Source organism: Podarcis pityusensis (genome assembly GCF_964106645.2).
Source record: "Podarcis pityusensis genome assembly, chromosome: 16".
Lineage (NCBI taxonomy): Eukaryota > Metazoa > Chordata > Lepidosauria > Squamata > Lacertidae > Podarcis > Podarcis pityusensis.
Window position 1 is genome coordinate 20,095,758 of NC_138041.1, and position 13,359 is coordinate 20,109,116.

At 40.9% G+C, this 13,359-nt stretch overlaps 1 protein-coding gene and 1 long non-coding RNA gene across 2 annotated transcripts in view; one reads left to right on the forward strand and one right to left on the reverse strand.

The window, feature by feature from the left end:
- The window catches only part of LOC308466039, a 365,679-nt gene that overhangs the window by 139,903 nt on the left and 212,417 nt on the right, over positions 1 to 13,359 (reverse strand). The window lies entirely within an intron of this gene.
- MED13L (mediator complex subunit 13L) overlaps positions 1 to 13,359 on the forward strand; it is a 172,444-nt gene that overhangs the window by 66,775 nt on the left and 92,310 nt on the right. The window contains exons 3-4 of the mRNA XM_080986142.1: positions 5,139 to 5,223; positions 8,480 to 8,563. Coding sequence (XP_080842268.1) covers positions 5,139 to 5,223; positions 8,480 to 8,563 — 169 coding nt within the window. The remainder of the gene's footprint in view (positions 1 to 5,138; positions 5,224 to 8,479; positions 8,564 to 13,359) is intronic.

The window sequence follows — 13,359 nt, forward strand, 5'->3', positions numbered from 1 at the left end:
CAGCATTTCAAGGGAAGCCAACAACAGCTAAGCATGAAAATCTACTGGGGCAGAGGAGCATAATAATGAGACTGTGGAGCAGTTTCTTTTTAATAGCTTCCAGGTTAAAGGCAGATGAGACAGTTTAGGCCCTTCCACAATCTATTTATTGTATGCATCGTATTAGACTTATTAGAAGGCAGTTTATTGGATTGTGTTTGTCTTCCCCCACACCCTTGTTTAACATGTCAACATTTTCTATCTTCTTAATACAAGAGAAAATGTCATTGCTTAATCAGAGGTGCTAACAGTTTTCTTCTGGATGTAAATTTGCTTGTTGTGTAACAGGAATGCATTAGTCTTAGCAAAAGTATAAGAAAATGAAAGGCAGCGAGAAGTAGCTCCATTGTTACCACTCCAGGCGTGTCTAATGAATCGTGTTTCCATGTTCCCTCGATCATGCTGCGGAGTGCCCTTAGCAGGGCTAAGTCTTCTGTAAAATGCTCTTTAAGATTATTGTTGAAAGCACAGAAACGCTGGATGGGTGTTTGGTGGTAGTGGTGGAGGGAATGTTAATGAGGCAACTGCATTTCAGTCAGTACAGCTGCTGGGATTTCTTGCCATGGCTGGAGCAGCAGTGACAGACAACTGTTCCAGCTCAGCATAAAGCCCTTTTCTCAGGGACGCAGGTTGTCAGATACTTGGTTGGCAATGCTCCTTTATAACTATACGGTTGTGTTTTGTTTTTTTAAAAAACTCTTGTGCTGGAGAAGCAAAGAAAATAAATGCCTGGCTGGGAAGGGTCTACTACTTAGAAACCCATAGAACCGTAGAGTTGGAAGGGACCCGAAGGGTCATCTAGTCACCAGGAGTAAAAGTAGCCATGCCTTCAACAACAACAACAACACCAGCAACAACCACCACCACCACAACAACAACCACCACCCCACAGATTTTTGTTTTGATTTTTGCTCTGCTTGTATTAATGCCCATATGAACTGTATGTGTGCTTTCAAAAATATTTTGATTCGTAGTGGTTTTGTCAGTGGAATCAGATGTGGCCTGTGATTTGATGGCGGGTTGTTGTTGTTTTGTTTGTTTGCATGCATGGGAAGGCCGTGGGGGAAAATATACAATTTTATGTGTAATCATTTTGTTGGATTCAGTGTATGTCTCTCTGTGTTCACACACATGCTTGTCATAATTCAAGGGTAGGTTTGGTCTTATGTTCATTAGTTCTCATAGCTGTTTTTGAGAGGAGAGACAAAATGAGGACACTTCAGTTATGAGTTTTGGACTGTCTTCTTTTGATGATGAAGGGAAATCTCATAGTTAAAGTTTAAAGGTGTGTCCACTTTTCCTTAATGCTCTAGTCCAGGTAGCGTTGCAAGAGCTTACCTCTGCAAACATTCATGCAGGGATGAGTGGCTGTGTCCCTCCAGTGGTGTTGGACGCCAACTCCCAACCAGCATGATCAATGGTCATTTGTAGTCCAGCAATATTTGGAGGACCACAGGTTGTTGAATTAGAGCTAAATATGTTCTGATAACCATTTTGTCGTTTGTATTGCTGAAAACAGTAGAAGCTGTTACTATCTACATGTTGGGAGATGTGAATGGCATTGCTAGTGCTATAGCAATGTTGAATGAATGGTGTGCAATAGGCTTCCATTTGTTTTTGATTACAAGCTTATTTTTATATTGTGTTTCCCCTCAGATTTAAAAGGCTTTGTGTAGATAGTTGTGCACAACTTCTTTTAAAAAAGAGGTTGTTTCACACTAGCTGGAGGTTACAGACTGGCCAAGCGGTTCAATTTCTTGAGCGTTTTGAGTGACTGCACTGTAAACTGTATTTGCAAGAGTGTCAAAACAAACAGTGCATTTTAGTACTGATGGTTTGTGGTTGTACAAAGGAAGGTACTTCCTCAGTTCTGAGGAGAACTGATGCCACATTTCTTTAGCTATGACCTGTGTAAGGACATCAGAGCAGGAAGTATGATTGCACCTGGTATAGTATCAAGTCCATTTAGTCACTAAGGACTTTGAACACAAATCTTACAGGAGAATCAATGGCGATGTAACAATGATCGATCAATAGCATTGCATTTAATTAGATATTTTATGGCCTTAATGCAGTATTTCAGAATCAATGTAGCATTGCACTCCTTTGCTGCTTTTTCGTATGTCAATTTCCAGGACACATTGATACATCTGCATTTGTCACTAAACGGCTTCACTGTAGACAAATTTAATCTAAAATGAAATGAAAGCTTTAGTATAGGCTTTCGGTAATTGAATTTTTGATATATTTATTTAATGTAGACATTTGCCAGTGAATTGGATTTTTAAATTGATTTTTAAAAAAGAAAACCAGGAAGAAGTGATACTGTAGGAAAAAGGAGCCCCAAACCCTGCTTACCACATAACTCCTCCTGTAGTTGCTTACTTCCTTGTCACAGGCACCCTCCTATCTTTCGGTAGAACAGAGCAATAAATTGATTTCCAGTCATTTTTAATGGTGAAACAACTAGTATTATCCTACAGAGTATGTTCCCCTTCATATTCACAGTGGCCAATATGGTTAGAGTACTCAATGTTCAGAGTGATAAGGTTTAATTAGTCCTGCTGTGGGAGGTAGAAAAGCTCTGTATTTTAGCCTTCCTCACATGCATGCAGATTTCTTGTTTAAGGGTTGAAGTACATGTTACAGTTATACCTCGTGTTGCGTTAGGTTCATGTTGTGTCTTTTCGGCTTGCAAACGCGGCTTCGCACATGCACAGAAGTGCTCTATCATGCTCTGCGCTTGCGCAGATGCGCCACTCTAATTGCGGACTTTTCGGGGTGTGAACGGCACCCCGGAATGGATCGTGTCCGCACTAGAGGTACCACTGTACATGAGAAATATATGAGCAGAATTCCCAACGTTTTGCTTTTTACTTGAAAGCAGGTAGGGATGTATGTATGGAATGCCCTAATTTTGATAGAGGCAGTGGCATTGGGGAAGGGTGGAGCTAATACTATATGGTAGAAGTGGTATTATATCAGATAAATGGTGTGGGAGAAAGGTTTAAGCCCACTTTTCCCCAGGAACATTGCCCTGATCAAATAAGAGCCCCATTCCATTCCGAGCTACTTTCAAATAATTTTACTTAATTTTCAAAATAAGGTTTGAGGGAAGCAGAATGGTGCATGTAAAATAGTGAAATGTACTTTAGATTTTCTGGAGCGAAACATTTTTTGCCCCCCCTTTTTTTTCTTTTTGGTGTACAGTGCAGGAAGATGGATTTTCTTTAGTGATATCCTCCAGAGCAGTTCAAATGCGTAGTAATTTTTGCATTCCCATACCCCATCAATAGATTGTTTGAAGTCTTTATTAGCATATACCTGTTTTCCTTACTATAAATGCTTCTGCTATTCATTCTACTGGGAATTACTTGAGTATTCCCACATGCAACTTAATTATATCGTATTATATTTATATTACTTGTAATATAATATGTTTATTATACTGTCTAATTAATGCAATATGTTATTTGCTTTCTGTTTTCCCCATGGGGTCTCTTATATCTGTTTCTGTCTTGCCCCAGCTTCCTGCAGGTGGTACTTGGGCAGGGAGGGAGAAGAATCTGCGCAGTAAAATGTTCATATATTTTAGCGAAGGGGGGAAGTAAAGAATTGTGAGGGGCACAAAATTGGTTTTTGGCTTTTGTATGTGAGAGAGATTACTAGGAATGTTAAAAACAAAGGTTATATGCACCTGTAACCAAGGTTTTTAAAAAAGCCCCTTTGAGTGTTTTCACTATTCATTTACTGAAACGTATTAACAATCTGAGCCAGTTAGACACAATGATCTCCAGGCGACGGTAGCTTGGCACTGCAAAAGTCTGAGAATGGACCAACCAAAGGAGCAGAAGCTGAAAGTGCCATCTCCTATAAGTGTTCTCCCATAAAATGAAACTTGCAAGGCACTTTTTGAACATTTGCATGCTTTTGAGGTGTTTGCTTTTCAGCTGAAGCCAAACCGATTAACGTAAACAAATTTGTGAAGCGGGGGGGGGGGGAGCCCCTCCCTCGTTTTTGGCTTCCTCCAGAGTTACCATTCGTGCCTGCTTTTTTCTTGTCAACACCACACACCCATCATTATTATATTATTAAAATGTATGTATTGCCTAATGCAAGATGCCCCTGGCTGACAATTAAAACAGAGCATGGAGCACTACAAGGTACATAATAGTAATCAACACCAACAACAGAATTCCAATTCAAACAGAAGACTGAATGCAAAACAACTAAACCTATTTCTGTTTTCCCCTTCTCTCCTCAGTTCTATACCTTTTCCATCTCTTCTCAGTCTCTTGCCTCCTTCACCCAGCCATCTTTTCCTCAGAATTCTATTTGTCAGCATGCAGTTTCCTTGATCATTCTACCTTCAGTTACCTTGTCTTTGGGCTCCCTAGCCCTCAGCTTGACTACTCTTCCCGCTTGGTTACTTATTCTTAAATTGCTTTTTTTAAAAATAACAACAACAACAACAACCCAGTTATCTTGCTTCTGTTTTCATTTTGTGTCACTTGCAGAAATCACATAATGTGCTTTCACTCATTTTTTTGTCATAGTGCGTATTGTTAAAGGCCATAACCTCTTTATATGTGTGAAATGTGTGAATGCATAAAGTGGAGTTAAGCACTTCAGTTTACCTGGTTTTAGGATCATTTTAATTTGAATGGCAATCCCTCTTGGTCAGCTTGCTTCACCTCAAATAACTTGCTTCACTCATCCCATAAAGTTTGCATAAACCTGAAATAGGCTTTCTATTAAACTGGGAGGAGGATGGGTACCTTGTTACAGTTGATTTATAACTGAAGCAGTTGGTAGTACTGTAATGCATATTGGTACTTGCTTCGGTAAACAGGAAGACCAACCCTCACTAATCTGGTGCCCTCCAGATGTTTTGGAATATAGCTCCCATAATCCCCTGGCGCTAGTCAGCATGGCCAGTGGTCAGGGATTAAGGCAATTGTAGTCTGATACTTTGGGATGACTCCAGCTTGGGATAGTCCTTCTAAAAACCCAGCTGCATTATGTTTTCATTTACTTGAATGATTAAACCCTCTTCTCGTTTTCTGGATGATAGGCTAACACTTTGCCTGTTTTTACAGTGGTGGAAGAAGGACTTTGGGAGAATGGGCTTTCATACGAGTGCAGGACACTGCTTTTCAAGGCAATCCACAACTTGCTGGAAAGGTAAGAGAATGCCATCTGTTCAGAGGGATCCATTAATGTTGGTTTGGGCTACCGACTTGTCCTGTCACCAACCCCATCCCCATAAGTCCCCCAAGCTTGTGCAGAGGATTGGATCAAGGGGAGAAAGAGGTGAAGAATACTCTCCTTATACCCACTTTGATCAGCAGAACTGTTAACTGCTACAGTTGCAACACAATACTTGTTCCATAGTTGTTAAAAAATTGATCTTTGACTGTGGCAGCACCTATATTTTGGAAGTCTCTGCCCATTGACATCAGGCTAGTGCCTTTTTAAAAAAGATGTTTTTATTTCATTTTGCAGTATTTAATGAACAAGAACTGTTACAACATCTTGACTGTCTTTGCATTGTTCACCCATAAGAGCATTCAAAATACCATGAACGAAAGGAAACTACATTGTCACACCATACAAATAGCATACAATAATATAATCAAGGAGATCTCTCCAAACTCCACCATGAGATGCAGAGGGAATCCTTGTCTGTTCTTCCTGTCTCATGTAAGATATAAGTGGTTTCCATGCCATGTATAAAGAAAAGGGGCTTGCCCTTCCTTTAGTCGCATGGATGTGGCATGTTAGTTTTTCTGCCAGTGCTACTGACCAGACCCTTTGGTGCCATACTTCAGTTGCCAGGCCTTCACCAGCATTCGTTGGTTTCCAGAGAAGCTGCTATCAGCAGAAACGACAGAATATATTTATATACAGTATGAAGTCTGGTGTCATTCATTATTGCCACTAGTACAAATGCTGGAGACATTTTGATGTTTGTTTTATAAATGTTTTCCAGTTCTTTGAAAATGTATGTCCAAAAGGTAAGCACATGTTAGCAATATCACCATAGGTGTAGGAAAGTTCCTGTGCAGTCACAGCCTCTCTGGCACAAGGAGCCAAGTGGCTAAGTGTCATATGCCTTTAAGGCTGACATTTGTTTCTTATTGGTTATTGCTAGTTAGCTTCTCTCTCACTCACTCACTCACTCACTCACTCACACACACTCATTCACACACACCCATGTGTATATATGTACAAACTTAGGATCTGCTGCACATCGCAATATGAAATGTCTCTGCTCAGTGCACCAGCAACTAGCATGAAGGTACTGCATTACATTCTCCTGGATTTCTGGTGTTCTCCCCCAGTCCCAAAGAGAGAATTAGCACTCCACTGTCACATTGTGCTGTTTGGGAGTTGTTCCTTCAAAGTAGGGTGGTGATTCTGAACTTTTCCAAACTTTGGGGTTCATGCAAGTTTGATGGTACTTCCCTTTTTATGCTTAGGTGATACCTTTTTGGCTACATAAGGTTAGCCACTTGGATAATGAGTTTCTGATTTGTATATATATGATACTCAATTCATACAAGAAGGAAGTACTACAGTATAAGCAAGTGATTGAGTGGCATGCAGTGTGTCCTGGATGGGGCTCTGCAGTTTGGGGATACACATGATCTATCTAGCATTGTCACTGGAGTCCCAGCTGGCCTTGGTGGTCCAGAGTGCCTTTTATCAGCTTCAGCTGAAAACACAGCTGTGGTCCAAATAGACAGAGAGCCAAGCTACAGTTAGCTATGCTCTGGTAACTTCATGTTTAGAGTACGGCAATACATTGTGCGGTGAATTGCCTTAAAAAAAAAAAAAAGGTCCAAAATTTCAGTTAAACACAACACAAAAATTGTGCTTCAAGGTTTGCTAACTGGGGCTGAACATATTAAGGAAGTGCTTTGTCAGTCCCATGGGCTTTTGATACATTTCCAGGCCCTGGATTTAAAGTTTACATTCCTAAATGGCTTAGGGCTAGGTTTTTCCATATATTTCTATCTGGACATTGCTTTGCTCATTGGAGGTTGTTTCCCAAGTGCCACTCCCAAAGTAAAAGTGAGAGGGCTTTCACTATGATAGCACCCCAGTAGTGGAATGGAGGTCTATTTCACATCCATTTTGGAATCATGTGTAGCCCTCCCTTTAAAAAACAAGCAAACCTCAGGGTTTTTAACATTTTCAATGTTTTGGCTTGAAAAAGGTTTCAAGTCTTGTCTGTGCTTAATTTTATTTGCTTCATCTCTTGCTGTGATGCTGTAATTGCTCTTTTTTAAAAAAACCATTCATAATGTATTTAAACATATTTTTGTATACCACTCAGAAAACTTTGATTAAGGGGTGACATAGAAATAGTTTTGTGTTTTTTCCTTGAAAGTTGTAGCCTGGCCCTAGAATTCCAGGAAAACAGCCAAAAAGAACATTACAGTTACAGTTAATTTTCCACATTTCTAGAAGTCTTTCTTACATATGCTGAAAGTTTTGTGAAGATGAATCACAATTAAGGGAACAGTCCTAACCCCTGCCAAAAGCCAGATGAGGGCAGTTAGGTCAAGGCAGGAGGACCAGCAGAGAGGAGCTCCACGTGTGGGGAAGCCTGTCTGCCCTGGCATGCCTGCAAAAAGCTTTGTGGGCATAGATGTAGTACCAACAGTGCATAGATGTAGTACCAACAGTGTTTCAGCTGGTGGTATAAGGGCTGAAATAGAGTGTGCCAGGAGGGTCAGTTTCTAATGTCCCCATCACTAGCCTTATACTCCCCCAGGTGATGTAGTTAATTTTCCCCAGATAATTGTCAAAAGAAACTTGGGTGTGGGGCAGAATGCCCACCTATCTTCTGACTTCGCTTTGCTCTTGGCAGCAAATCCACCACTGAACTCTTCTTGCCGCCACTTGAACTTGCTCTGTAAAATACCAGTTTTGTTCTAATGAAGCTTATGCTTTTAAATAAAATGCTTGACCTTCATTTGACAATACTTGACCAGTCAGCTGAGCAGTTTTTTGGGGGGACCATTCGTACCAACATCCAGCTAAGCTGTCTGTTATACATATTGAAAGTGGTAAACATCTTTCTCTCTCTCTCTCAAATTTTAATTTTGAATCAGCTAGATGGGCAAGCCTGCTTTGGAAACGAGTTCCCTTGAAATTAAATATGATTCCATCCCAAGTTACTGTGCTTGAGACTGGAGTATCAGAAGCTAATGGGGAGCAGCTCTTTTCAAGGAGTTCCATAGATGGAAGCCTTGAGGGAGGCCAGTGATACACCAAGGCTAATATCATTAGCACAGAAGAGCAGAGCTGGCAAACAGATGAAGAGCTTTGCATGTGAAATAATGGAAGCTCAATACAATGGAGAATGTGCAGCGATGATAATATTTTCAGTAGTTATTGAGTAATTGGTGTCACAATTTATTTCTTTTAGATGCCTAATGGATAAGAACTTCGTAAGAATTGGCAAATGGTTCATCCGGCCATATGAGAAAGATGAAAAACCCATTAACAAAAGGTAAGGATCCCAAGGGCTTTGAAGTATGCTGCCGAAATTGACAGTGCTATTTTGGTGCTTTAATTGCGGTGTTTCCCTGTTCATGTACCCGCTTTCCCAGCATATTCTCTTCCCACTCCTGCATGATGATAATGAATAACTGCTCCTTGGTGGCCCTGTTAGCGAGTTTGACATTATTGCGTTGATTTCCCTCCTCTCCCAACTTTGTAGCACACTGTAACAGAAGTGGCGCAATGTTAGCACCTTTTTGCCTACTCTTTGGAATATGTTGCAGTCACTTCTCGTTTGAGAGTTGGCTATATCCAGAACCAGGTGGTTTTGTGTGTGTGTGTGTGTGTGTGTGTGTGTGTGTGTGTCGTGACTTTGAGACCTTTTTGCTTTGCTTTTCCAAGCTTATGTTGAAATACTGGACTGAGGTAGGTGTGTGTATGTGTGTTTTGTATATATAGAGAGACAAATGGAAAAGGATACTCATCAATTCACACTGTCAGTGTATTAATTGTCTGTATTGCAGTACTTTAAAACCTTGTAGGAAGCCCAGTGAAGTTTATAGGAAATATTGGGAAATGTAGTCTTATTGATACTGCCATAATTGGTTGCATGTGTGAATACTGGTCTACAGGAAAGTTTTGTATAAAATTTATGTGTTCCTAAGGTACTTTTCAATGTTTGAAATAGGTTTCACTTAAGTAGGAAGTGGTTTTTGAGTAATGTTTTTCTACTGATGTTATGTATTCCTCTTTTAAACACTAGTTTCAAAGAATTGCAGGAATTCAATAATCTTAGCTAAATAGTACAGATGCATTTAGTACAGAAATGCAGCGTACTGTTGGCGGACATTAAGAAGATATTTCAGACTGAACTGAATGTTTTAAGTTCTTTAAAAAAACTACAGTTGTTCAAAAGTGTGCTTACTTAGCAAGCAAGAGGAATGTAAAAATAGCAAAACTGATTGGTTTCTGGTAGTGTGTTGTGCTTCTGTTTGAGTCCCCAGCTGTGAAGAGAGGCTTCAGTGTGTTCTGTTTTCAGCGATTCTGCCAGTCCAGCATTTATTGTGCATACAGCTTGTTCAGTTTAAAAGCTTGGGTTTGCCCCTGAGACCACAGTTCCTTCATTGCACTTTTGACTCCTGCTTTGCATCCATGGTAGTAAAAGCTGCAGCAACATGCTTTGTGATTTTAATGTGCTTTATAGAAAGAGGGAGGACTTTCCATGTGGTTAACTAATGCTCAGGGAAAGCCTACAGAGGCATTTGTGGCACTGCTGAGCTGATGCAGATTTCTAGAATATGCTGGCTGGAGGGTTGCAGCCATCCTTGTTACATTTCTTATCTAATATGTTAACTTTCACATGCAAGATAGATGTACACTTTTGTAGGGTTCTGAAATAATGTAGCTTGATATATATACCTTCTACCTTAAGTAAAGATCTGTCATTTCCATGGTAATTTACGCTTCAGACCTTCAGAATCTTTTCAAGATGGGAGGACGACGTGGCTCAGAATCTCAGGATTCATACACTCAAAGCCTTTGCTAGGGTTACTGCTTCTTCAACAGGTGCTTTTCAAATATTATTTTCACTATGCCTGCAAATCACTTTGCCGTTAATAGCTGGAAGTGGTTCTGAGCCAAAATATATGAATTTGCACAATTGTAGTTTTTCTGTACTATCTAAGTCATTGCATAGTATTTCTTATATCCAGGACCACGGTGCTTCCTGGCTGTTAGGGTCACCTGAATAAAAGCAATCAAGGACACGAAAGAAGCCAGAACATAAGTTCACTGCACTCTACTGAGATACCGTACTGTGGACATCCAGCCAGCCATTTGATATTGGTACATCCCTGTAAAAAGGGTGTCTCTCTTAAACTTAAGCCATTTGGGATTAGGCCAGAGCAAAAGGAACACCTGTTGCACCATCCATGGGAACTGCATAGTCTCACTCCATAATCTATCAGATATTTGAGATGCTTTGCAGAACTGGTTGTGCCATGCCTGCATTAATGGTACTCATGGTTTATTAGCAGTATTTCAGACACTGCCTCTTCCTGAATTCTTTGTATGCTTTTATAGCCTTGGATTTTGCTGATTTTCTTCAATTATGATGGATTTATTTGATTTCAGCTACAAACCCTCCACTCAGCCTCCATGCGTTGTTGTCTTTTGGAGACTTACTTGGCACATAGCCCCCCCCCCCATCAATTCTCCAACTTGCAGATGTTGTCTCTTTGTGCTGAAGCTAATAGCCTTTGGAGTTCTAACACGGCTATTCTGCTGGGGGCACAGTCACCTCTTGCATTCATTTCAGACTTTGTTAGTAAGTTTCAAATCAGGACTGTATAGGGCCCTGTATAATTACATGGTTTCAGTTGTCTCCTCAGTGAGTTACTGAAGCAACAGGAGGTCCATTGCTGGCCCCAGCCCAATGCCCCAGCATCCCCTGCCCCATTCCTGATGCCCACATGCTGAATGTGGATGACTGCAAAAGGGAAACCTGCATGTGTTGATCTCAATGGGATTGAGAACCTCGAAGTGTTTGGGGTTCTTGATCCTGTAGGTTTCCCTTTTGCAGATGTCCACACTCAATGTATGAACCTTGGGAGCAAGGGGAGCAAGCTGCTTGACTTTGGGAGTGCTGTCAGTGGCACAACCTCACTACCTTTTCAATGGCTGGAGACCCCACTGTGTGAATTATGCTTGAAAGGGAATAGGACATGTCCCTGAAATAAGAAGATTCACTTTTGTGTTTCATTTGGCAGTTTGTAGATAGTGACTGTGATTTATGGTGAGTGGGCTGCATATTAGGCTGTTTAAGTTGGAATATGGTGGATGGATATAGTTGGTTACCAGAGGTTAAACATTAAGTACCTTAGCTTTTGGGTTGGATGAGTTACTATAGTTATGAATAGTGTAGATAGAGTTTAATCCAGCATGTGGAATGTTGGATGTTCACAGGGAGGTTGGGGGTGGCTATGAAGGTAAAGGAATCAGCTGCAACTGTTGAGGTAACCCTTACTATATATAATTTGTGTATAAGGTCTTGTTTGCCTAGCTTAAAGGTGCACAGTCTTAAATACACAGGCAATTGATGTTTTCAGTGCAGTTGTAACTACCTGCAGCCACTCTAGGTTCACAAATGGCAGCTGACTGCATGAAGAGCGTCTGCCCACTTTCTGTCTGTTCCATCTGTCAGTATTGTGGAGAACTGCTTTAGTTGTCTTGACATGAATGTCTTCGTTTACACAAACACGTGACACATCTGGACATCAGTTCTTTTAAGGGGAGGCCTTGTTGCTGGCTGTATTGTTCAACTAGTTGAAGTTCTAGGAATGTTTAAGCTGCTTTCCTCATTAGACACTCAAAGCTGGCGGAGTATGTAAAGGATAAGCAAAGTACCCCTGATGTGCTGTTAATTAGATTTGTCAGGAGCCCCAGTTGTGCAGCCTGCCACACAGTGTTGTCACTTACTATATCTGTAATGAATTGTCTTAAGGGCATCAGTAAACACTGAAAAGCTCCTTTTTAGTTTCTGAATGGCTATTCTAATAATGTTGCCCCTGCACGTTGGTTTGGGGGTGGGGGCAGGGAGGAAGACACTCCTCTTAAAAATAAACCACGGGATCATTAAATCTCTCTGGCAGCACAATCTCCAAAGCAAGAGTGTCTAGTTTGTGATGGTCAAAACAGAAAAAATAATTGTGCCACTTCTCAATACATCTTTACTAGAATCTAACCCTTTCAAGTGCTGAGAGATTCTCCCATTGTTCAGTGCTTTGCATTTGGTTTAAATGCAACTTTGTATTTCAATTTCTGGAGAATTACTCTGGAATTAATAAGACTGTGGGATGAAATAGTTTGTGGATATTTATGATCAGAATGTGTTTCCTTCATTTTCTAATTCTGCAGCCTCTAATTTCATTTGTAACAAAGATAATGAAAATGAAATACCTGCAATTGCATATTGATGTTTTAAAGTACACATATAGTGTTATAGAGCCTTGAAAATCCTTTGCTTTAAACATTTTTACCTCTGCATGAGAATAACAAAGAGTGGAGTGTGGGCAATTTCTGCAACATCACTTTGCCCATTACTGGAGTAAGAATTAGTTGGCTGGAGGGGGTGTATTTTAAAGACCACCAAGCAACCCTGATCCCAGCAGTTGCAGCCACTGCTTTGCAACTGGCCTGGAGTGACTCTTGATGGTGGTTCTGCAACAGAGGGGGGGGGGAGAAGTACCATGTGAATTGAGAGCAACCTCATCAAAGCAGGACTGGGTGGAGATGACCCATCCCATGAGAACAGCTTCTGGTGCTGAGGCTGCTCCATTACTAACCTTTCTGCATGGGGCTTTTCAAAGGCCAGCCTGGCTGTGGGTACAAGAAGCCACAACAGTCTCTCTTGCATGCTCATATACTGCAGTTGGATGGCTTCTGAATTGTGTGGCATAGGCAAGGAGTCATAAGTCAGTGGTAGAGCACGTGCACCCCAGGTTAAATCTCTAGGGAGCACTGGGGAAAATCTCTGTCCAAAATCTTGGAGAACTATATACCAGTCAGTATAGATAATATTGAGATGGACTAATGATCTGGTCTGGCATATGACAGCTTCCTCCATGGAAACCACAGTTGTTCTCACACAGTTGTCCTGGTTGCACTGAAGTTCTAATCTTTGGTTTGGTCCACCACCTACACCCCCACGGTTAGGCTGGCAGCCTTGCAGGTCAACCAGCAAAAGATAAACAGGGCCATTGATGTTCCCACAGAGCAGCTCTTGGCATATTAGCACAGTCGTTTGTG